Below are 26,362 nucleotides of genomic sequence, written 5' to 3'. Positions count from 1 at the left end.
TGTGGGACTGTGACTCACTTTAGCATTATTGATATGTTTTGAAATGAAAACTGGCACAACCTTGGGTTTAATACAATCTTGGAGAAATTCATTAGAATTTCCCTGCATGTCCCTTACGCTGTTCTCAGTAGGCAAGGTACAGACCGTACCCAACCAACCCATGTTTGCAAAACTCTATACACAGCGTTCAACATTAGATGTGATATCATGATTGGACAACGTTTGCTAAATAATCCTCAGTGTGCTAAAAATTACGCTGACAACTAATTTAAGATTGTCAGTTTGACTCACAGTGTTGTGTATTTGTGTGTACTGGAAGCTACATATATTAATAAACAGGGCCCTGTTCTTTGAAGACAGATAGAGCATATACACACATTGCACCTGTTCCAGCTAAACAAAATAAGTGATAGCCAGTTGCTGCTTCATTCCTCAGGGCAATGCCTTGACCAACCAGAGTCACGCTTCCTAGTTTAAATTTCAAACAATGCTTGGCAGTTAACTGTCAGTCACCATTAACAGATGCATACTCCATGACACTGCCTCTACCAACCAGAGTCCACTTGCCAACCAATCAGCACTTTCTTCTCATACAGTATAAAGTTGTTGCTTCCCCTGACATTGGTATTCTTGTGATTGTCCTGATGAGTGCAAGAGTGCAATCTTTGACAAAATCTCTTTTTTCAGCAACATTCAAGCTCTGTACTACCAAATGACTGTATAGTTAATGTGTTCAAACAGGCTGACTGAAGTTCATATAAAGTACAACAGACAAAGCATGCAAGAAGTTAGTTGATTCATTGAAACTCTTCCCGTGTTTTGAACAACCCTAACGTTTTTCACCTCAACCGCGCCTCACTAACTTTTTAAAACACAACTTAGTTTGTGAAAACTCTTCTAATACAATTCATACAACTGCCCAGATAAATAATTCCTGCTGTAAGTTGGGCAAGTGATTTGGCAGGATTGCCACTCTGAGAAATTCAGCAAATGTCTACACTTATCAGGTTGAAAACAATTTATTGCCAGATTACTGTGGTTTTGCTTTACAACTCTGCTGCTTGTATCCTAACTCACATTAAGTTCCTTTCACTCATTACTCCCTTGTGCTTGTCGTGTTATTGTAATGATATAATACCTTGGGCTTATTTACTGTGCAAGACACAAGGCACCAATCGCTCATAAGGAGATTGGGTAAACAAGTTGTGGGTTCATTTACTAAGACTAGACACATGAGAACAGTTATACATGGGTATAAAGCCTAAAGGCATCAGGGCTGTGTGTATGTGCTTTGCTCAAAACAAAAGTGAAACTAAGACTGTTTGACAGGACACATTTCCCTTTTAATGATGTCATGTTGATATCTCTTTAAGGTATATTACAACATTCTCCTTTCTTTTCAAAGATACTTTCCCCTTCCAAAGAGGCATAACTATTTACAATACATGTTCATGTTTAGTTACTATTACACAATTGCTGAATAACTGATGACTCTATTAGTCTCTAAAGCATAAGGGTAATCTATTGGTATGCCCAGATCTTGTGATGGTAACCTTGTCTAGAGGTTTCTTTAATTTCAGTGATCTGTGGGATTGTCATTCTTGGATGATGTTCCTGGTTGCACTTGCGATCTTGTCCTAGATACAGTAGTACTGTAAGATAGTTGAGGAGCTGGAATGGATCTGATTTGTCTTTGGTTACACCTCACCATTGCACCTTTGTGATGACTTCATATGAGCTTGGTTTCGAACAAATCCTTATCACTTTGGCTGGTTGCCATGTACCTTCTGTGGGATGCGAACTTGTTGCGCAATCTGTAAATTTGGCAATTCTGTACCTGCATTTTTATTGTGTGCATTGACAATCTTCTCTTGTAGTTTTAACAGTTTCTTTCTGTTTTCTGAGTGAGTAGAATGGGTAAGAGTAGGTAAAGTGGTGCACACTGGTCCGCCAAACATGAGCTTTGCTGGTGATGAAATCGTTGCACTTAAAGGTGTTGCTCTCAGATGTAACATTGCAATGTGTAGATCTTGCTTGGGCTGTTTATGTTTGGGCATTAGGGATTTCAATGTGTGAATCATTTGTTCAGCTGGGCCATTAGATTGAGGGTAATGATGAGAAGAAGTAGTGCGATCTATATTCCACTCCTGACAGATATCCTGAAATGGCTTACCAATAAATTGTGCAAAGTTATCCATAATGATCTCCCGAGGCACATCAAATAACTGAAAATATTACTTAGAGTGTGCACCACAGCTGTGCTTGACATATTGTGCAATTGTCAAATAATGGAGTACTTGGTAAAATTGTCAACAATGATGATGAAGTCCGTGCCACAGACATGAAAGGTCAGATGTGATTTTGGACTGAGGATGGGTAGGAAGTTCATGTGGAATCAGCGGTGCTTGATGCTGACTTGGTATATGCTCTTGATATGTCTCACACTTCTTGATGACGGCTTCAATGCCATGGTTCATACCCAGCCAATAGACTGTCTCTCTTGCAAGTCTTCTCATCTGATCTATGCCCGTGTGTGAGTGATAAAGTTGTTGACGAATATCAGATTGCGAAGATTCCAGTATGATTGCACAATGTTCAGCACCATTTGCAATTCCTCCGTTACTGAAGTAGCCCATGTCCAAATGCAGCAAGACTTGGACAACATCCAGGCTTGGGTTGACAAGTGGCAATTAACATTCATGCCACATACGTGCCAGGCAATGACCATCTCCAACAAGAGAATGCAACCCTGAAACATGGACAACTGGTTTAGCCATCCACTGTCAGGTCTGGCCTGGTCCTGCTCTTGTCTGCCAGAACTGCTCACTACTTCAGGATTACCTGGAATGCAAAATTAAGCCCTGGTTTCTCCTGTCTACTGTAAACTGTAATCTTCAACCTCTCTCCCCTGCCTCCTCCACTCTCACCTCCAACAATAAGAGTGTGGAGCTGATGGACCTCTCTGCCGATCGAGATCATCTGATCAGCTGCCTGTGCCGTGTCCCTCCCTTCCACTAGCGCACCAGATCAAACTTCTTCTGAGGTCCCCCTGTCCTAGCCCAGAGCTTACGCCTTCCTCTGGTTTCTTTCCTACCCCCCATTAAGCCCTCACCAAACTCACCTTGTTCATGAGACTCACCTCCTGCTTCCTCATCCTATTCTCACTAAACTGCTGACCACCCTCCTGGTCCCCATGTTAACTGATACTGTTAACAGTTCTCTCATGCAGGTGTTGCCCCTCTTTAAATCTGCCGACATCACCCATCTCCTCAAAAAACCACCCCTAGACCCCACCATACTTGCAAACCACTGTTCCCAGTCCAACCCCATTTCTTCTCCAAAATCCTTGAAGATGTTGTCACCTCCCAAATCTGTGCTCATCATACCTGGAATGATATGTTTGAATCCCTCTAATAAGGCTTCTGCCCTCATCACAGTTACCTCAAGGGCTCTTATCAAAGTCACTGATGGCATCATTTGTGGCTGCAACAAAGGTAAATTATCCCTCCTTGTCCCGCTTAACCTGTCTGCAGCCTTCGATACCTCCTCCAATGCCTCGCCTCATTCTATTCTTATTTATCTAAATGTAGCCAAAGTACCACTTGCAATGGATTCTCTTCCTGCAACTATATCATTTCTCTGGTGTCCCCCAAGGATCTATCATTGGCCCCCTCCTATTTCTCATATACATGCTTCCTCTTGGCAGTGGATGGCTAAACCAGTTGTCAGTGTTTCAGGGTTGCATTCTCTTGTTGGAGATGGTCGTTGCCTGGCACTTGTGTGGCGTGAATGTTACTTGCCACTTGTCAACCCAAGCCTGGATATTGTCCAGGTCTTGCTGCATTTGGGCATGGGCTGCTTCAGTATCTGAGGAGTCGTGAATGGTGCTGAACATTGTGCAATCATACTGGAATCTTTGCAACCTGATATTCTTCAACAACTTTATCACTCACACATGGGCATAGATCAGATGAGAAGACTGACAACACCGACCTCTACCTTACCCCTCCACTCTCGACCCCTCCACGGTATTAAGTTATCAGACTGCTTATCTGACGTCCAGTACTGGGTGAGCAGAAATTTCCTCTAATTAAATATTGAGAGGACTGAATCCATGTCTTCAGTCACCACTATTCCCTGTCTACTGACTCCATCCCTCTCCCTGATAGCTGTCGGGGTCTAAACCAGTCTCTGCACAACCTCGGTCTCGTATTTGACCCTGAGGAGAGCTTCCAACCACATATTTGTGCCATCGCTAAGACCACCCATTTCTACCTCTACAACATGGTCTGACTTCATCCCTGCTTCGGCTCCTCTGTTGCTGAAACCTTCATTCAATGCATTCCAATGCATTCCTCCTGGTTGGGCTCCCACATTCTTCTGTCCGTAAAATTGAGCTCATCCAAAACCCTGCTGCCTGTTTTCTAACTCGCGCCATCCCATTCACCTAACGGCGGTGCTCACTGACCAACATTGGTTGGTATTTTCCAGCCCTGTGGCGGGTGGGACCTGCCGTGGGTGAGGTGGTACCTCAGCCAGAAGTCCATTGATTTGCTGCAGGACTGGAAGATCCCAGCTACGGGCGGGTGGGGAAAATCCCGCCCGTTGGCTCTCAGTCAAGCAACGTCTTGATTTTAAAATTCTCGTCCTTGTTTTAAAATCTCTCATGGTCTCATCGCTCCTTCTCTCTGTAATCTCCATGAGCCCCAAAATCCTCTGCGATATCTGCGCTCATCTAATTCTCGCCTCTTGAGCATCCCCAGTTTTAATCGCACCACCATTGGTGGCCATGTCTTCAGCTGCCTTGGCCCTAAATTCTAGAATTCCCTCTCTAAACCTCTCTGCCTCAGTAGCTCTCTTTCTTCCTTTAAATATAGATCTTTGACAAAGCTTTGGCCATCTGCCCTGATTTCCTTATATGGCTTTTTGTCGTATTTTAAATTCCTCCAATGATGTGCCTTGGGACATGCTATTGTGTCAAAGGCAGTATATAAATCTAAGTAGTTGTTGTAAGTAGTTGTTTGGCCCAATGCCAATTCTGTCTGATTTCTGCTCCTGCAAAGTGCCATGGAACATTTTACTATGTGAAAGGCACTATATGAATACAATTTGTTGTTTAAAATTGATAAGGATGCTGAGAAACTGGTTACTGGGTGCACCTGAGTACACAAATCAATGGCCCTAGGCACAAGTGAAGGACAGTGTACCACCAAAATATACCACATGTAGATATAATAACCAGACAAGAAATAGGAGCAGGAGTAGGCCATTCGGCCCCTCAAGCTTGCCCTGTTGTTCAATAAGATTATGGCTGATCTGGCCCAGGGCTCAACTCCTTTTTTGTGCCAGCTCCTCAAAGTCCTCAACTCCCCAATGTTTCAAAAATCTATCTACCTCCTCTTTAAATACTTTCAGTGATCTACCTCCACAACTCCCTGGGGTAGAGAATTCCAGACAGTCACTACCCTCTGAGAGAAGAAATTCCTTCACATATCAGTTTTAAATGTGTGTCCCCTTCTTCTGTAACTATGTTCCCTAGTTTGAGATCCCCCCACTAGTGGAAACATCTTCTCAACGTCTACCCTGTCAAGCCACCTCAGAATCTTGTACGTTTCAATAAAATCATTCCTCATTCTTCTAAACTCTAATGAATAAAAGCTTAACCTGTTTAGCTGTTCTTGATAAGTCAACCCCTTCATCCCAGGAATCAGCCTAGTGAATCTCTTTTGAACTGCCTCCAATGCCAGTATGTCCTTTCTTAAATATGGGGACCAAAACTGTACACAGTATTCCTCTGTGCTGTGCTTTTTTTGGAGTCTCTCTCCATTTAAATAATAGTCTGCTTTTAGATTGTTCCTACCAAAGTGCATGACCTCACACTTTCCTACATTGAACTCCATCTGCCAAGTTTTTGCCCACTCTCCCAATCCGTCTATATTCCCTTGCAGATTTCTTGTGTCCTCATCAAACATGCCCTCCCAACTATTTTTGTATTGTCAGCAAATTTGGATAAATTACACTCTGTCCCCTCCTCCAAGTCATTAATTTGGAGAGTAAATAATTGAGGCCCTAGGACTGATCCTTGTGGCACTCCACTAGTTACATCTTTCCAACCTGAAAAAGGCACATTAGTCATATTCATAGAGTCATAGAGGTCCACAGCACAGAAAAAGGCCCTTCGGCCCATCAAGTCTCCGCCGGTCAAATAAGCACCTAGCTAATCTAATCCCATTTTCCAGCACTAGACCCATAGCCTTGTATGCCATGGCATCGCAAGTGCACATCCAAATACTTCTTAAATGTTATGTGGGCATCTGCCTCTACCACCTTTTCAGGTAGTGAATTCCAGATTCCCACCACCCTCTGGGTGAAAAATTTCTTCATCACATCCCCTCTAAACCTCCTGCCCCTTACCTTAAATCTATGCCCCCTGGTTATTGACCCCTCCACCAAGGGGAAAGTTCCTTCCTGTCTACCCTATCTATGCCCCTCATAATTTTATACACCTCAATCATGTCCCCCCTCAATCCCCTCTGCTCCAGGGAAAATAACCCCAGTCTATCCAATCTCTTCTTAAACCTAAAACTCTCCAGCCCAGGCAACATCCTGGTAAATCTTCTCTGCACTCTTTCTAGTGCAATCTCATTCTTCCTATAATGCAGAAACCAGAACTGCAAGCAATACTCTAGCTGTGGCCTAACCAGCATTTTATACAGTTCCAGCATAACCTCCCTGCTCTTTTATTCTGTGCCTTGGCTAATAAAGGCAAGTATCCCATATGCCTTCTTAACCACCTTATCTACCTGTCCCACTACCATAAGGGACTGGTGGACATACACACCAAGATCCCTCTGATCCTGACTACCTATCTTGTGTGTGTTAACCAATCCTCAATCTGTGCCCCTAAACATTACCCCTAACACCGTGAGCTCCCAGCTTGTGCAATAACCTTTTATGTGGCACGTTATTGAATGCCTTCTGGAAATCCAAGTACACTACACCTACTGGTTTCCCTTTATCAGCTCTGCTTGTTATATCCTCAAAGAACTCTCGTGAATTTGACAAACATGGTTACGATATGGGTTAGCAACTGTTTCAGCCTGGCTTAAATCTTGTTAATTGTACAGTAATTGGGTATTTGAATGTACTTAGGTGGTGACATTAGGGGATTCACTTGTGCTCCTACATATAGGAGCAGACTGAAACTGTGGTTGTTGGATCTGGGGGCACATGTTTGTAATGTGTGTCCCTGTAAATAACAGCTTATCAGTGTGTAAAGACTAGGCTCCAATTCCTTCACTGCCTGGCCATCTACAGAGTAACACTTTTCAAGTTAAAAATGTTGTGTGTCTTTGTTCCACTCCAGGATTTGAACACATACAACTAGGCTGATACTCTAGTGCAATGCTCGACAGTGCTGCACTATCAGGGGTGCAACTGTTGGGATGAGATGATAAACCAAGGCCCTGACTATCTTCGTCAGCAGATACAAAACATGCAATGGTGCATATTTTGAGGGTGAGCAGTGAGCTGTTTTGGTGCTTGGGCCACACGATTTCCTTCAACCAACACCAAAAGAGCTCATTGCTTACATCTTATTGCTGTTTGTTGGATCTTGCTGTTCACCACTGGCTGTCACCTTCACATAAAAAAAAACGATGACTGCTCTTCAGAACAATACTGGTTGCGTGGTGCTTTCGTTAATCTTGAGAGTGTGAAAAACCTTCATATAAATGTAAGCTACTCGTTGCTTACTGGTGCGCTCATTTTAAGCAAATGCTGCAGCAAATTGCACCTGCACAGCTCTTCAGTGACAGCATTGCAGTGTTTGCTTATTAAGAGAGCTCTACAGGAACAATATCAGTGCACTTCATACTTTTGGACCACAGTCCCAAATACCTGGTTGGCAATCACTAAAACCTTTGTAGTTGTCAATACATACTTTTTGTGTTGTGATCTGTCAGTATGTATCAGTGTAGATGTGTTATTGCTGTTCGCCAAGTGTTAAATCAAACCGGAGAAAGTTAAGATCTGGCTGACATGGCTTTTTTTTTACCCTTTTATGCTGAGTGTTGCCAAAGCCCCTTATTTTGGCATGGAGTTCCAATTGGCCGGGGCCAATACACGTAGAGTGGCGGCATGACCTAATTTTATATGCAGCTAACTAGAGGCACCACAAAGTAGCTGACCTGCAGCAGCCCTAGAACAGGCATAGTTAATACAACAAGCTCACAGTAACTGGGATACAGGAACACAACGATCAACTATGAAGCACCGGGAGCGCTCTGAAAAGTGTGTGATCTTAAAGCTTAACAACTCTCATTTTGTGACACATTTCTCATGTAGTTCATTTTTCTTGTTCAGCTTTCATTCTGTCACTTCCCTTCGTATACACCCCCACCCCCCACTGCTCCACACCCACCACCCCAGATCCCCCAACCCCAGGCACTTTCTTTTCCAACAACTCTCTCTCTGTTCCATGGAGTTCTCCCTTGTGTCCTGGCTAATACTTATCCCTCAATCAACACAGAAAAATAGATGATCTTGTCATTACCACAATGCTGTTTACTGAGCACAAATTGGCTGCTGTGTTTCCTGCAATACAACCATGACAACTCTTCAAATGTGCTTCATTGGCCACAAAGTGCTTTGGAGCATTCTGAACACGTGAAAGGTGCTATGTAAATATGTCTTTTGCTTTCCTTCTGTGTGCTCTCTTTGAGATTGGTTAGATAGTCAACTCCCCTACCATTTGGCTACTGCGAATGAATAAACGCCTTCCGTGTGAAACTAAAATGCCCAAAGCTAAATCCTTGCTGTTGACAAGCTGAAGAATACTCCCTTTCACAAGACATGTCTTGTAGCTCCTAACCAGGAATGACATCATTTCAAACTACCTTGCATTTCTATTTGTGTAGCCATGGTTCAGCTGGTAGCACTCTTACTTTTGAGTCAAAAAAGGTTGTGGTTTCGAATTCCACTCTAGAGGCTTGAGCGTATAATCTAGGCTGACACTCCAGCGCAGAAATAAAGGAGTGCTGCATTGCCCTACATTACAACAGGGGCTACACTTCAAAAGTGATGCATTAGCTGTGAAACACTCCGGCATGTGATGAGGTTGTGAAAGGCGCTGTATAAATGTAAGTCTTTCTTCCTGTTTTTTCACTGCCCGGGATTCCTTCTTTCAAGAAGGGGAGTTAAACCGAGGTTCCATCTGCCCTCTCAGGTGGGTGTAAAAGGTTGCACGGTCCTCATCATGGTAGGGTAGGGGCTTCTCCTCCGTGTCCTGGCTAACATTTAACCCTCAACCAGCAGATAACACAGTTGTTTTTTTTAATCTGAGAGCTTACTGTGTATACCATGTTTCCCTGCATTACAAATTGTTGCCAGGACTGGAAAATTACAGCGACAAGGAAAGATTTGATTGGGGAGTTGTTCTCCTTGGAACAGAAGAGGCTGAGAGGGGTGATTTAATTGAGATGTGCAAAGTTGAGAGGGGCCTGGATAAAATGGATGGGAAGGGCCTATTTACTTCAGCAGAAAGGTCAGTGATTAAAGGGCATGGATTTAAAGTGATTGGTAGAAAGACTAGCAGGGAGATGAGGGAATAGCTTTTCATCCGGAGGGTGGTGGGGGGTCTGGAACTCACTGGCTGAAAGGATAGCAGAAGCAGAAACCCTCAACTCATTTAAAAGGTGTCTGGATGTGCACCTGAAGTGCCCTAACCTGCAGGGCCAAGGACCCAATGCTAGAAAGTGGGATTAGGCTGGGTGGCTTGTTTTTCAGCCGGCACAGACACGATGGGCCAAGTGGCCTCTTTACTTTCCATGATTTTATCAGTGACAATGCTTTTAAAGCACCTTGTTGGCTGTGAAGTGCTTTGTGATGTCTTGACGTTGTGAAAGATGCACGTACATTTTCAAAAACCAGATGGGGTTTCAAACAACGGTCGATGATAGTTGTCAGGACTAGTTTTATATTCCCAGATTCATTAATTAAATTTAAATCCCACCAGCTGCCATGGTGGGGTTTGAACCCACACCCCAGGGTATTAATCTGGGCCTCTGGATTACTAGTCTAGTGACAGCACCACTACACCACCACCTTCCCTTGGTTATATAATATGTGTGCGTGCATGTGTTTTTTCTTAATCAGCTCAGGCCATCCCACTCATTGCTTTACAGGATTCATCCATGCACATTGGTAGATCCATCACTCAATATTCCGTCAATATTCCAGGTCAACTGTATTCTATATTGAGCACGGTTGACCTGTCTTCCTCAAACAAGATTGTGGAAATTATAAACCTCCTGGCCAGGAAACTGTTGCAGGAACATAGGAACAGGAGGAGGCCATATAGCCACTCGAGCCTGTATTGTAATTCAATGAGATTCTGACTGATCTGTGACCTAACTTCATTTACCTGTCTTTCCCCCCGATCCCTTAATATCTTTCATAGATAAAAAATCTATCAATCTCAGATTTAACAATTGATCTAGCATCAATTGCCATTTGCAGAAGAGAGTTGGAAACTTCTACCACCCTTCATGTTTAGAAGTGTTTCCTAATTTTACTCCAGAGTTAGCTCTAATTTTTAGGGCCTGCCCCCTAGACCTAGGCTCCTCGGCCAGTGGAAATAGTTTCTTTCTATCTACTCTGTTTGTTTCCTTCAATTTTAAAGTCTGAGATTGAAGGTATCAAGGGATATGGAGTAAAGAAAGAAAGAATTCCATTCACGTAGCACCTTTCACAATCACGGGACACTCCACAGCCAATGAAGCACTTTTGAAGTGTAGTTGTTGTTCCACAGTAGCCAATTTGCACATATCAAGCTCCCACAAACAGCAATGCGACAATGACTTGATCATTGTTTTTCCTGATGTTGATTTCGGGATAAATATTGGCCCAGGACACCAGGGATGACCCCTGTCCTCTTCTTCAACATAGTGAAGTGGGATCTTTTCAGTCCACGTGAGAGGGTAGACGGGGCCTCAGTTCACCTGAAAGATGGCACCTCTGACAGTACGGTGCGGTCCCTCAGTACTGCACTGGAGTGTAAAGACAGGTAAATGGAGCCTTCATACACAGATTAGCTATCGTCTCACTGAATGCTGGAAGAGGCTGGAGGGGGGTCACCTCCTGTTACTCTGTTCCTAGTCAATTAGGTGTCAGCTGTAGATCCCCATTTTGCCTCTGAGTCAGGTTGTCGTAGGATCAAGTCTTGTTCCAGACATTTGAGCACAAAATCGAGGCTGACACTCCCGTGCAGTACTGAGGGAGTGCTGCACTGTCAGAGGTGCTGTCTTTTGGATGAAATGAAGCACTGTCTTCCTCTCATTTGGATGTGAAAGGTCCTATTGAAAGTGGATGGGGGGGGGGTGGCGGAGTTCCCCCCATGGTGTTCTGGCCAATATGTATTTCTCAACCAACATCACAAAAAAAAAGATTAACTGCTGATTGTCTCATCGCTGTTCGCAGGAGCTGGCTGTGTGCAAATTGGTTGTTTCCTAAATTGCAACAGTCCTGAAAAGTACTTCCCAATTGGCTGTCAAGTGCTTTTGGGAGGTCCTGAGGCACCATATAAATACAAATTCTTCCTTTTGAATCATGAATTGAGAGAATCCCTGGTGGGAAGCAGTGTTGCCAGCGGTATAACTTCACCCCTATTGGGCTGGCATGCGGGCGTTTCTTCATTACACAGCTTCCAGGGGGAGGGGGGGTGCTCGGTTGGCGAGGGATGCGCATTTGATCATTCAGATTCCCGGGACTGGACGGTGCTCTGCGTGCAGCGAGGGGATAGGTTATTCAGGTTGCGGGGCGGCCCCTGCCTCTGCTGCGTTGGGTGGTGATGATTTTATACAGCGTCCCGGGCGGCCGGGCTGACTGTGCCGTCAGTGTAGCGGAGGCAGCAGCTGCTCTGCGATGCCTTTGCCTTGTCAGTCACTTTAAAACCCCCCCAGCCGGAGTGTCACCTCCTCTCCAGTTAAAGGGAGCGGGGAGGGGATGCTCATTGCCACGGGGGAGAAAAAAAAGAAACAAAATTTGCAACAAGTTAAACACAGCCAGGCAGGATCGGAATAAGGAAACCTGAAAAATAACCTCTTTAAAACAGTGGGTTTTTTTTTCATTTAGAAAAAACTGCTTATGAAATGCGTTGGAAGGATTACGGACTTGAGGGGAACAAGAGGCTGAAAGGGACGAAGCTGCTTTTCCGAAGCTCGGTGCATGCAGAGAGGAGTGGAGAACGAGGACAAAGTACTGCCGCTGTAGAGGACAGAGATCAGCTGGTGAGTAACAGACTTACTGCCAGTCATCTCTACCTGCTTCCCATTAAAGATACAGGGAGAGGGGTGAGGATACCCAGCTTAACACCTCCATGCACTTCATAACTCTGCATTGTTACCTTATTGTTCCTGCAGTATATATGGATAATCTTTATAAATATCATAATTTATATCTGTGATACACCTAATATATTGTATAGCTCCATTTGACTTAGTGACACATTCCATCTCCACATGCCTCTCGACAATATTTATCACATCTTGTGTATAAATAATCTATTATATGTGCCTTATAATACTTGGATCGGCATTTGAATTGCCGTAACCTACAAGGCTACCAGCCAAGAACTGAAAAGTGGGATTGGGCTGAATAGCCCTTTGGCTTGCACAGATACAATGGGCTGAATGACCTCTTCTATGCTGTAGATTTTCAACAGTTCTACATAATATGTCCCTCTGACATTGCCAATATCTAGTATATATTTTATGTATCAGTTATCTGGTATATACCACTAACATAGCTAATATCTTTCATTCCTGTAGAGCTGTAATATGTGCTTTCTGTCTTTTATATGTTATCTTGCACATGGTTTTTTTATGGTTTCATGAAATCAAATCAGCCTTTTGTAATAAATCTGAAGTCCTTTCACTCGCTGCCTTTGGAGAAAACCTACACATTCTCTGGAAAGCAATCAGATTTGGTTTGAAGGTTTCCCAGTTCTGAACCCTGATAGCAACTTTATATATCATAGAATTATGGAGCATAGAAGGAGGCCATTCAGCCCATTGAGTCTGCACTGGCTCCTTTGAAGAGCAATCAAGTTAATCCCACTCTCTTACTCTTTCCCCACATCCCTACAAGTTTTTCTTTCCTTTTGAAAGTTACTATTATATCACTACACACCCACCTTCCCAGGCATTGCATTGCAATCCCTAATCACTTGTTGCATAAAAATGTTTTTCCTTTTGTTGCCTCTGGTTCTTTTGCTAATCATCTTAAAGCTGTGCCCTCTGATAGTCTACACTTCACCCTTTGGAAACTGTTTCTCTTTATTTACACTACTAAAACCCTTCATGATTTTAAACACCTCTATTTGAGCTCTTTCTGGCCGCCATTGCTCCAAGGAGAACAATCCCAGTTTCTCCAGTCAGTCTACGTAACTGTAATTCCTCATTCCCAGAACTATCCTGTAAACCCCACCTGTAAATTTCACAACATCTTTGTATCCATCCTCAAGTATAATGCCCGGAATTGGAGACAGTGCTCTAGCTGGGGTCATACTAATGTTTTGTATAGGCTTCGTATAACTTCCTGGCTTTTATATTCGATGCATCTATTCAAAAAGGCCAGGGTGGCATAGGCTTTATTAACTGTTCTGCTAACTTGTCCTGCCACTTTCCAAGATTTGTGCACAGCATTTCCCTGTTCTTGCAGCCACTTTAAATACGTTTGTTTTGATTTCTAGGTTGCATCGACTTGAATGTGGTTCAGTTAAAATTTGCAAGCTACAGCCTGTTACCAAGTAGAAACATTGTGTGTATCTTAATATGGGGAGAAGAAATCCCCTACGTACATGTTTAATGACGAGGAGGTCAAAGTGAAAATTTGATAGGAAGATGTTTGCACCGATCAGCCTGCGTTGCAGCTTTCTCCTGCTGGCCGCCAGATGCTCGCTGTGTGCCCTTGCTCAGGATGCAAATAGCAGTACTGTAAATGCCACAGAGCAGATGGCTGGATGGGTGCCTTTCATCACATCTCGACTGGACCACATCATTGTGAAAGAGGGGGGCAGCGTAACGATGAACTGCAATGTCAGTGGCAACCCTGTGCCGCAGATTCTATGGTACAACTCCAATGGCCGCTTACTGCACCAGGAAAGTGGTAAGTAAGAATTTGACCACTCGCCACTCTCCCAACTCCCCTCTAAGGTGAAATAAAATTCAGAAACGCAGCTAAGAGTCACAAGGGGTAGAGATGCTTCAATCCCTCAATGTTTCTGTTCATTCATTCCTGGGCTGTGAACATCGCTGGCTAGGCTAGCAATTATTACCCATCCCTAGTTGCCCTTGAGAAGATGGTGGTGCTGCAGTCCATCAGAGAGCGAGAGTTGTCAATCAGGTAATGTTTTAACAGGCTAATGGATTTCTGGGCTCTCAGCCAATAATACATAATGAGGCTAGGCTGAGTCATCCGTTAGAGTACTGAAACACTTCAGCCCTAGGGAAAAGATTGCGTGATTGTCAGCTCTGGCTCTCTGATCTATGCTGTCAATTTCACAATGTTTACTTACACAAGGTAAAGTTGTTTCAAGTGCTTGTGGTTTCAGCTGTTGATAGTTTACTCTTCAGCTGTAGTTAAAAATAAGTTTTTTTTTAAGAAAGTGTAAAGTTATCAGTAGATTACTTTCTTTGTTAAATCTTTTTTCAAACACATCCTGTTGTCACTGTAGGGCTCATTTTTTTCTATAGAGTGTATAGTGGATGAATGGGCATTTAAGTGCCATAGCTTGGCATGGGGACAGCCATAGGGTTGTTTGGGGGTGTGTGTCTTGGCATGGGTTTGATGGGCCCTAGGAATTGTTTGTGAGGCATACCTTGGGACAGGAGGCATGAGGAGGACCTTTTGAATTTACCTTTCAAAGGTACCCTCATTCAGACTATAGTTCACAACACCTCTGAGGTGCCATAAACCACGACGCTTCGAAAAGCTAGCGCGACTCCATGAAAATTGTAGAGGACTAGGACATGCTTATCCTCGCACTGGAGCTGGCTAGGTCGGGAGTGGGGGGTAAGGGCTGGCCACCCGAACCAGCCTGCACCCTTAAAAGGCACTCGCGCAAATCGGAAAAACCAGGAATGGGGTCCAGAATCCCGATATTTAGACCTGCCTGCCATTTTTAATGGGCTCCCGAGTCATCCCGACTCGATGAAAATCCAGCCCATAATGCATGTTGCTAATAACTCTTAAATTAACAGGTAGAGGTGACTGCAATTTGTCACTGCCACAATCGGTCCTTGAAATTGCGTCGGAGAAACGTTTAATGCATGCATTCATACGGTGCCATTGGGCCTAATGTTCCTTTCTGGGCTTCTTGAAAGAGCGATCCACTTAGGCCCACTCCCTGCAGCCCTGCATTATTTCTTTTCTTTTCAAATCCCTTTTGAAAGTTGTTATTGAATCTGCTTCTAACCAGCCTTTCAGGCTGTGCATTCCAGATTGTAACAACTCACTGCTTTTAAAAGATTCTCCTCATCTCCCTTCTGGTTTTTTTGGCAGTTGCCTTAAATTGTTATCCTCTGTTTCCTTTTTGCAGTTCAACTCCATGAATGGCACGGTCAAATTCCATAGCATTAGAAGGCAGATTAGACAATGAAAAATATAGAATTGTAAATAATCGACAATTTAATCTACAGTGCCCCACATAAAGAAACTAAGAACAACTTCCAATTCACAACTTTGGGGCACCGCAAGTGCTTTATAACCAAGTAAATGTTTTTTGAAGAGCTGTTACTAATGTAATGTAGGAAATACAGCCGCCAGTTCTTTCACAGCAATGTTATAATGACTAGATAATCTGTTTGTAAAAAATCATGTTGGTTGAGGGATAAATATTGTTCAGGACTTTGGCCAACATTTACACCACCCAGGACAAAGCAGCACATTTGATTGACACCTTCAGCATCAACTCCCTCCATCACCAACATACAGTGGCAGCAGTGTGTACTAGCTACAAGAAGCAACTCACCTTCGACAGCATCTTCCAAACCCATGACCTCTATCACTTAGAAGGACAAGGGCAGTAGATGCAGGGGAACACCACCACCTGCATGTTCCCCTCCAAGTCACTCACCACTCTGACTTGGAAATATATCGCCATTCCTTCACTCCTGGAACTCCCTCTGTAACAGCACTGTGGACTGCAGTGGTTCAAGAAGGTAGCTCACCACCACCTTCTCAAGGGCAACTAGGGATGGGCAATAACTGCTGGGCTAGCCAGCGATGACCACATCCCATGAATGAATAAATTAAAAAAAAGGGGAAAACTTCCCAGCTCTTTTTTGAAAGGAGTGCTGTAGGATTTTTTATGTCCACCAGAGAGGGCAGGCAGGCCCCTTGGTTTAACATCTCATCAAAATGGCGGCATCTCTGATAGTGCAGCAGTCCCTCAGTGGTGCGCTGAAGCGTTGTCCTGGATTATGCATTCAGCTCCTGGACTGGGACTTGACCTACAACCTGAGTTGGGAGTGAGAGTACTACAGCTCACTGCCTAATAATCGAGTGTTAAGTCCATTTACAGAGCTTGCCTTTGCCTGTAGTTTTTTTTCATCCTTTCCCTTCATTTCACAGTTCTCTCCCCTCTCTTCCTTCTTTTTCCTGAAGACATTGACTCCTTGCCAGAGTACGCGTCCATGATTAGTCAACAATTCTATTATCATTTATTACAGGACAAACAGGATGGTAGTAGGTGAACTTGATCTTTTAACATCTGGTAACTCTTAAGAATTGCCGGTTGGCCTTCAGTACCTCACTCATTCCTCAAATGTGAATTTAGACTGTTGATGGACAACTCAACCAGAGAAAGCTTAGCCAATTTTCCTAATCTTAACCTGAAGATCGTTGATCTCCAGTTACAGCTTCCTGACTGAAATTGTTTCTTGGGATGGGCCAGGAATTGAATCTGGCATCTCCTTTTTGGCTCCCCTGAAATTCTAACCTTAATCTTCTCAAACACATATTTTTAAGGTTATGGCATGGTTCTACTCTAACAAAGTAGTGGTTCAGAAGTAACACGTTACGTCTCTGAGTCAGAAGATTGTTGGTTCAAGCCCCACTCTAGATACTTAGAGACAGAATCTAAGCTAACAATCTAGTGCAGGATTGAGCCGCTGGCACCATCTTTCTGAAGTGCCAATCTACATTATGTGCTCAAGTCCTGGTTTTGATTTTTCATCCTTTTAAATAGAGGTGACTGAGTGAAGCTGACACCCAGTGAAGGGTCTAAACCCCAAGAAGATGTGAAAAATCAGGGTGATAGGCGTAATAAGGAAAGTTGACTAGTTTTCTCACCCAACGAATAAAAAAAATGTAAAATAAGTTATCAGAGTATGTTTTGAAGGTGGACAATCCCTCAGGTGGATGGAAGTTATGGGTTTTTTTGGACACAGCAGAATTGAGGGATATGGCAAGAAGATGATCAAGTGGTGAAAAAAGACACAAGCATATTTTGACCTTATGCTCTATTTTTGATCCTAAATATTCTTAGGGTCTCTTAAAATCTAGTTTATGACTGCTGCATTTTACACAGCGAGTAGACTGTGGACAACAGTTTCTACATGTTCCTCTGGGACCACCATTTTCACAGAGGCACTTCAGATGCTGGTTATGAGTAGGTCTTGAGCATTGGATTGTGCTTTAATAAATAATAACAACCTGCATTTATATAGTGTCTTTAGTGTAGTAAAACGTCCCAAGGTGTTTCACAGGAGCATTATCAAACAAAGTTTGGCATGGAGCCACTGTAAGAAGTGAACTAAAGCTTGATCAAAAAAATTGCTTTTAAGGAGTGTCCTACAGGAGTAGAGAGGTAGAGAATTTTAGGGAGGGAATTCCTGAGTTTCGGGCCTTGGCAGCTGAAGAAGTGGCCTCCAAGGAGTGATGAAAATTGGAGATGTGTAAGACCATATTGGAGGAGCAGAGAGATTTTGAAGGTGAAAACAGAAGAGGGGTGCATTGTAGGGTTTGAGTGCATTGTAGAGGTATGGACAGGTAAGGCCATGGAGGGATTTGGAACATGAGGATGAGAATTTTAATATTGAGACATTGCAGGACTGGAAGCCAATGTGGGTTAGCGACCAAAGAGGTGATGGGTGAATGGAATTTGGTGCAAGGATGTGGACAGCAGAGCTTTGGATGAGCTGAAGTAGTTATAAAATTGAATTTGGAAATTCAAAAAGAATGTAAGCATTAAAGAAGAAACCTGCCAGATGATAGAAATCTGACAAAAGAAACATTGGAAAAATTGCAAATACACCGCAGTTCCATATAACCTGAAAGATGAAATACTTTCATTTATTAGGTTCCTGATCATCTTGTACAAAGAGAAGGATTTGGGAGAGAAGATAAATCTTGGAGGGGTTGGGAGGGAGGCTAATGTGATCATGATGGATAAAAGGAAAATTTTGGATAAGTTAGTGAGTCTGAAGCAAGACGAAGTATCAGGGTTTCGATGAGCTACATCCTAGAGTGCTGAATGAGGGAATATATTGCTGAAGCCCCAGTAATTATGTTTCAGGACATTATTGGGTATGCCAGAGAACTAAAGAGTGTTCACTATAGCGTCCATTTTTTTTAAAAAAGGAGTCCGTAACAATTTGGGGAAATCAATGTCTAGTTCATTTATGATCTGTGGTAGGCAAGTTTCATATTCTCTAATTAAGGCTTTAATGACCAAGCATTTAGATAAAATAGAAGTGACCAAAGTAGATTTCAAAGTGAAGGTTGTGCTTAATAAATTTCAGAATCCTTTAAGGAAGTTGACATGGTAGATGCAGTGGAAGTAGTCTATGAGGACCTTAGGAAATCGTTCGACAAGGTGCCACCCAGGAGACTATTAGAGAGATTAAGAGGTTTGGAATGGCCAACTGCATTAAAAATTGGATGGCAGGAAGAAATCAAAGCATGGGAGTTAAGGACAGTTTTTACAGTGTTGCTGGAAGTGGGTAAAGATTATTCCGGGGATTCAGCTCTGTGGCTGTTTCTATTTCCTATGTATATCAATGATTTGCATAAAGTTCTTGAGTGACTGGTGTTGGAATTGGCAGTTGGTACAAAAATGGGAGGTAAAGTGAATTTTTTATAAGACCAAAACAAGCTGCAAAGGGATATCGAGAAGGTGGGGAAATGGGCATAAAAGTGGCAGATGAAATTTGGTGTCAGTAAGTGCGAGATGATGCCCTTTGATAAAGAAACCGGGCGATTATACTCTGAATGAAAGTAGACTTGGCACTGTGAAAGATCAGAGGGTTTTGCATTTACGGATTCACAGGACTTTAAAGGCAGCAATTTGAGTTGATATAAGGCCGTAAGAAAAAACTCATGTCTTTCAAGATGGGCAGAATATTGCTGTTGGTCGTAGGGGGGTAGGCCCGAAGCGCTGGTGCGTAAAATGACGTACGATGATGTCGGGCACGGGTCCCAATGTCATCACGCGCCATTTTGATATTTCGTTCAGCCTATTAAGGTCAGTAAAAAGCAATTAAAGTTGTTAAGAACGCTGCCTGTGCAACTTTAAGGTTGGCGGGGGGCAGGTGAAGATCCCGAGCGGCCTTCGCATTTTTCAGAAAACCTCATCCACGGGCGGGTGAGGTTTCCAGAAGCTTTTATAAAATAAATAAATAAAATTTCCAAACTTCACAGACATGTCCCAGCTCATGTGACACTGTCACATGAGGGGGACACGTTTAAATAATTTTTACTTTATTATTTAAAAACTTCTATTATCTCCTTAATCTGCTGCTAACTTTTGCGCCCAGCCCACCCTACACAGATAAGATTCAGCTGTATGACTGGAGGTATAGAATATATAGGTCAATGATCCTGTTTACCATAGAATTATACAGCACAGAAAGAGACCATTCTATCTATCTTGCCTGTGCCAGCTCTTTGATAGCGCTAAGCAATTAATCCAACCCCCTGGCTCTTTCACCCTCGTCCAATAAATTTTTCCCCATAAAGCACTTGCCCAATTCACTTCTTATTAAAAAGTTATTATCATTAAGTCAGCTTCTGTCACCTTTTCAGGCAGTCCATTCCATATCATAACAACCTACTGTGTAAAAAAAAATCTACTCACCTCCCCTCAGGCTCTTAGCCAATTACCTTAAATCTACGTTCTCTAGTTACTGGCGCTCCTTCTGAACACTTTCTCCTTATTAACTCTATCAAAAGCCATAATGATTTTGAATGACTCTATTAAAACTACCTAGCACCTTAATAGGACCTTAGCTAGAAGGCTGTAGGGCAGTATTGTGCTCACCTTTGTAAAAAAAGACTTTCAACCTTATTGAGAAGGCAATATAGAAATGATTGGCTGCTGCTGGCATGAGGAATTACAAATATGAAGAAAAACTTGAAAAATTGCATTCTTATCTGTAGAACAATGGAAATTGCAGAGTAATTGATAATGTTTTATTTATATTCATTCATAGGGTGAGGGTGTCGCTGGCTGGGCCAGCATTTAATGCCCATCCCTAATTGCCCTTGAGAAGGTGGTGGTGAGCTGCCTTCTTGAACCGCTGCAGTCCCTGTGTATAGGTGCACCCACAGTGCTACTAGGGAGGGAGTTCCAGGATTTAAAATTATGAAAGGATGAGACAACTTAGATAGAAGCAAACTGCTTCAAGTAGCCAGGGGGTCTAAAATGAAGGTGCATAAATAAAAGATTAAATGTAGGAGATTTAACACAGTGGGCATGAGACATTTCTTCAGGGGGAGAATTGTGAGGTTATAGAATTCAATTCCAGGATTAGTAGTTGCCAACAATCGGGATTAGGTTAGTTGAAGGAAAAGAGGTTGAAAGAATATGGGAGCAAGGTGGATGAATGTGATTAGGTGTTGTTGAAAAAAAAAGACATGCTTTTTGTCTCATACTCCTCAGCATAGCTCGCAAAAAATTACCAAACTGTAACAGGAGAACAACAATTTGTACTGCATGGGGAGAGAGTGCTGAGTGGTTAAAAATGGTTTAAATTTGAACAAAGCTGGGCAGCTAACTATTCCATGCTGCATGCTCCATGGCAACCCTCCACCAGTCAGAGTCCACTTGCCTACCAATCAGCACCCTCTCCTCATGCAGTAGAATTTGTTTGTCAGAAGCCATAGGAAAGATACAGTGCAGAAAGAGGCCATTCAGCCCCATCATGTCTCTGCTGGCCAGAAAAATATGAAAAAGGAACTAGCCATTCATTTTAATCCAGCACCTGGTCCGTAGCCTTGCAGGTTACAGCACTTCAGATGCAAAGCCAAGTACCTTTTAAACGAATTGAGTGTTTCGGTCTCAACCATTGTTTTAGGCAGTGAATTCCAGACACACACCACCCTCTGCATGAAAAAGGCTTTCCTCATGTTCCCTCTTATCCTTCTACCAAGGATCTATCCGTGACAGTTTGGTAATTTCTTGCAAGCTATCCTAATGGGTGCAAGATGTAAAGCTTTGATAGCATGTATCTTTTTTTCAGCAATACTCAAGTTCTGCACTTTAAATGTGATTAGCATTATATGCTCCTGTGAAGAGCTATTGCTAACAGGGACTGGTTGGGCTGAATGGCCTGTTCCATATTGTAACTATTATGTATAAACACCTCAACACATTTCACTATAACAACAATATATATGTATATAGAGCCTATAACTTAATAAAACAAGGCATTTCACAGGAGTATTATAAAGCAAAGTAGACACCGAGCCATATAAGGGGCAGGTGATCAAAAGCTTGGTTTTATGGGGCATCCTAAAGAAAGAGAGAGAGAGACAGAGAGGCTTGGGGGTTGTGGTGGGGGTGGGAATTCCAGAGCTTAGCACCCAGGCAGCTAAAGGTATGGCCACCATTGGTGGAGCAGTTAAAATCAGAGACGTGAAGAGACCAAAATTGGAGGAGCACAGGCATCTTGGAGGGTTGTGAGGAGGGATCTAGGTGTTCTAGTGCATGAGTCATAAATAGTTAGTATGCAGGTACAGCAAGTAATTAAGAAGGCTAATGGAATTATTCTTTATTATGAGACGGATTGAACATAAAAGTAAGCATGTTATGCTTCAGTTATACGGACATTGGTAAGGACACATCTTGAATATTGTGTGCAGTTTTGGTCTCCTTATTTAAGGAAGGATGCAAATGCATTGGAGGTGATTCAGAGGAGAACTAGATTGATAGAATGAATGGGTTGTATTATGAGGAAAGGTTAGACAGACTGGGCTTGTTTTCACTGGAGTTTAGAAGAGTGATGGGTGACATGATTGAAATGTACAAGATGCTGAATGGTCTTGACAAGGTGGATGTGGAAAAGATGTTTCCTCTTGTGGGTGAGTCTAGAACTAGGGGGCACTTTTTTAAAATTAGGGGTCACCCTTTTAGGACAGAGATGAGGAGAAATATTGGTGCGACTTTGGAAATCTCTGCCTCCGAAGGTCATGGAGGCGGGGGTCATTGATTATTTTTAAGGCAGAGGCAGATAGATTCTTGTTCAGCAAGGGAATCAAAAGGTTATCGGGGGTAGATAGAATTTGTGGAGTTCAAAACCTAAACATATCAGCCATGATCTTATTGAACGGCGGAGCAGGCTCGAGGGGCCGAATGGCCAACTCCTGCTCCTTTTTCGTATGTTCATATGTGGGGTTGGAAAAGGTTATAGGGACAGGGAAGGGTCAGGCTTGGGAGTATTTGAAAACAGGGATGAGAGTTTTAAAATCTTTAAGCAGCTTTACAAAACAAATTATGAACATTAAAAAATTGATGGTCAGGAAAGGGCTCAAGCCTGCTATTCACAATGGCTAAATAGTTCTTCCTTCTTCCTCTATACCCCTCTCCCCTCCCATATACTTACAGCCATTAGAGGGAGACAGTGGAATAGTGGTAATGGTACTGGGCTTGAAGACCAGATGCCCAGGTTAATGCCCTGGAGATTTGAGTCCAAACTGCATCATCGCAGCTAGGGTGGACTACTAATTAAGTTAATAGAAATCTGGAATTGAAAGCTAGCCTCTTTAATGGTGCTACAATGAAACTACCATCAATTGCCATATCTGGTTCACTAATGTCCTTTAGGGAAGGAAATCTGCCATCCTTACCTGGTCTGGCCTACATGTGACTTCAGACCCACAGCAATGTGGTTGGATCTTAGCTGCCCTCTGGTGATCAAAAGCTTGGTTTTATGGGGCATCCTAACCACTGAGTTTCACTGAGTACTTGTGAATTCAGAGGAATCGGTGACTTGGCTCCTCAAGCCTGCTCCACCATTCAATAAGATCATGGCTGATCTATTTGTGGCCTCAACTCCACATTCTGTCTACCTCCGATAAACTTTGACTCCCCTGTTAGACAAGAACCTATCTACCTCTGCCTTAAAAATTTTCATTGATGCTGCCTCCATCGATCTCTGGGGAAGAGAGTTCAAAGATTCACAACCCTCTGAGAAATAAAAAAATTCTTTTCATCTCTGTCTTAAATGGGAGACCCCTTATTTTTAAACTGTGTCCCCTATTTCTAGTCTCTCCCACAAGGGGAAACATCTTTTCAGCATCCACCCTGTATGGGTCCCTCGGGATCTTATATGTTTCAATAAGATCAACTCTCAATCTTCTAAATTCCAATGGATACAGGCCCAGCCTGTCCAACCTTTCTTTTCTCATAAGAAAGCGACCCTCCACCCCACCCCACCATCCTAGGTATCAGTCAAGTGAAACGCCTTTGAACCATCAATGTCCTGGGGATAACCATTGACCAGAAACTGAACTGGGCCAGCCACATAAATACTGTGGCTACAAGAGCAGGTCAGAGGCTGGTAATTCTGTGGTGATTAACTCACCTCCTGACTCCCCAAAACCTGTCCACCATCTACAAGGCACAAGTCAGGAGTGTGATGGAATATTCCCCACTTGTCTGGATGAGTGCAGCTCCCATAACACTCAATAAGCTTGATGCCTTCCAGGACAAAGCAGCCCGCTTGATTGGCACCCTGTCCTCAAACATTCACTCCCTCCACCTCCGACGCACTGTACCATCTACAAGATGCACTGCAGGAATTTACCAAGGCTCCTTGGCACCTTCCGCTCCCATCTAAAAGCACAAGGGCAGCAGATGATTGGAAACACCACCACCTTGAAGTTCCCCTCCAAGCCACTCGCCCTCCTGACTTGGAAATATATCGCCGTTCCTTCACTGTCGCTGGGTCAAAATCCTGGAACTCCCTTCCTCACAGCACTATGGGTGCACCTACGCCACATGGACTTCAGCGGTTCAAGAAGGCAGCTCACCCCCACCTTCTCAAAGGCAATTAGGGATGGGCAATAAATGCTGGCACAGCCAGCGATGTCCACACCCCATGGATGCATTAAAAGAAAGTGCTTCTAATGCATTATATCCTTTTTAAAATAAGGAGACCAAAACTATACACAGCTCTCTTAATGTGGTCTCACCAACACCTTGTGCAATGTTCTTGGATGCGTGCCCGCCATTAATTAATCAGCTAGTTAAGGCCTTTGAGGCAGCAGTTGTCTACAATTTTGCGCAGCCTGTGCAATCTTCAGGACATTGCACGGGTGCAACGGGCAGGTGGGTAGGAGACATTTGTATAAACCACATCCACAGGCAGGATAAGAGGGGTGAGTGGGGTCACCAGTGGTATTTGTCAGCTGTTCAATTGTGAAAGTTACTGATACTTGCCTGTGTGAGCTGGAATACTTCCTAACTCATAAGAGCTGCTTGGACAGGAGTAACAGCCTTCAGGTCAGGACTCTACAGTAAAGATCATTTTTGGGGCCTGCAAGTTTCAGGAAGCCTTCCCTTACCCTGGGAATGGGAATTGTGCTCTCCACTAAAGGCACCTCCTCTGAGGAGGAAGAGAGGGCCAGAAGGGGGAGGAGGCCAGGAGTCCACATTCAGCCTCCAGGGGAGCCACCTTTGGGAGGAGAAACACAGGCACAAGGGGTGCAGGGCCAACAGGAAGCCCAAGGTGGAAGGGGCCACAGAAAAGACCACTATCCTGCTGCCAGGGTATACAAGCGGCGAAGCAGCTACCTCAACGTGTCTGAGGTGCAGTGCTGAAGTAGGCTCCATCTCTCCAGGGAGAGTCGCCTCTAGCTGTCAGGTGATAGGCCCAGAGATCTGCGCCAACTGTATGGGTGGGTACCCCATTGCCAGTGGCGCTGAAGGTCACAGCTGCCCTCAACTCCTTCCAGGGTCGGTGGGGGATCTTTGCGGAGTCTCCCAATCAGCTGTCCACACTTGTGTCAAGCAGGTGACAAGATGCTCTGTTCAGGTGTGCATTGACTTTCATCCACTACCACTGGGATAAGGCCAGCAAGACAGAGCGAGCCAGAGGCTTCGCAGCCATCGCTGGCTTCCCCTGTGTCCAGGGTGCTATAGACTGTACACACGTGGCCATCAAGGTGCCAGCAGGTGAGCCCGGTGCCTTTGTCAACAGGAAGGGTTTCCGCTCCATGAACGTGCAGATAGTGTGTGACCACAGGATGCAGATTTTACAAGTCTGTGCAAGGTACCCAGGCAGCTCCCACAACACTGACATCCTCAGACACTCCCAGGTGCCGGAGCTCTTCAGTGCTCCAGCCCTGCTGGATGGATGGCTGCTGGGTGACAAGGGCTATCCCCTCAGAAGGTGGCTCATGACGCCTCTCCACTATCCAAGAATAGAGGCTGAGGAGTGTTACAATAGGAGCCACGGCTCCACAAGGGCTCTGGTTGTCAGAACCATCGGTCTTCTCAAGATGCGCTTCCGATGCCTGGACCGCTCAGGGGGTGCACTCCAATACCCCCTAGATCGCGTGTCACTGATAGTGGTTGCATGCTGCGCTCTCCACAATCTTGCGCTGGAAAGTGGGGACGCAGTGGAGGAAGATGGTATAGACGCAGTGGCTGCGGCTGCACACGGTGAGTCCAGGAGAATGCTGAGTGGGTAGACGCTGACCTGGGCAAACTCCAGGGAGGCAGGGACACCCGGGAGACTTGAATCCAAAGAACCTTCAGCTAGCACACCGCAGATGGACCACCAGGACAAGCCTGGGCTGCAGGATCCATACTCGATTGTCAGAAGCTTTCTCCCAGGGTGGAAGAGTCAATTACTAGGGGACATAGATTTAAGGTGAGAGGAGAGAACTATAGAGGAGATGTGCGGGGCAAATTTTTTACACAGAGGGTAGTGAGTGTCTGGAATTCCAGAGGAGGTGGTGGAAGCAGGTACGATGGTGGTGTTTAAGAGGCAGCTTGACAAACACATGAATAGGATGGGAATAGAGGGATACGGACCCCGGAAGTGCAAAATATTTTAGTTGACGGGCAATACGATTG

The 26,362-nt window shown here is 43.9% G+C and overlaps 1 protein-coding gene across 5 annotated transcripts in view; it reads left to right on the top strand.

The window, feature by feature from the left end:
- Positions 1-8,981: 8,981 nt before the first annotated feature.
- LOC121277017 (microfibrillar-associated protein 3-like) overlaps positions 8,982-26,362 on the top strand; it is a 40,144-nt gene continuing 22,763 nt past the window's right edge. The window contains exons 1-3 of one of the 5 annotated variants that reach the window (XM_041185874.1): positions 8,982-9,140; positions 12,133-12,287; positions 13,751-14,166. In XM_041185874.1, the coding sequence (XP_041041808.1) occupies positions 13,902-14,166 (265 nt within the window). In that variant the 5' untranslated portion in view covers positions 8,982-9,140; positions 12,133-12,287; positions 13,751-13,901. Of the gene's footprint in view, positions 9,141-9,209; positions 9,227-9,527; positions 9,545-11,620; positions 11,650-11,862; positions 12,288-13,750; positions 14,167-26,362 lie in introns of those variants that run through there. The other 4 variants (XM_041185877.1, XM_041185876.1, XM_041185875.1 and 1 more) reach the window with 4 other exon arrangements.

Source organism: Carcharodon carcharias, chromosome 4 (assembly GCF_017639515.1).
Source record: "Carcharodon carcharias isolate sCarCar2 chromosome 4, sCarCar2.pri, whole genome shotgun sequence".
In the NCBI taxonomy this organism is placed as follows: domain Eukaryota; kingdom Metazoa; phylum Chordata; class Chondrichthyes; order Lamniformes; family Lamnidae; genus Carcharodon; species Carcharodon carcharias.
This window is presented reverse-complemented; position numbering and strand designations above follow the sequence as displayed.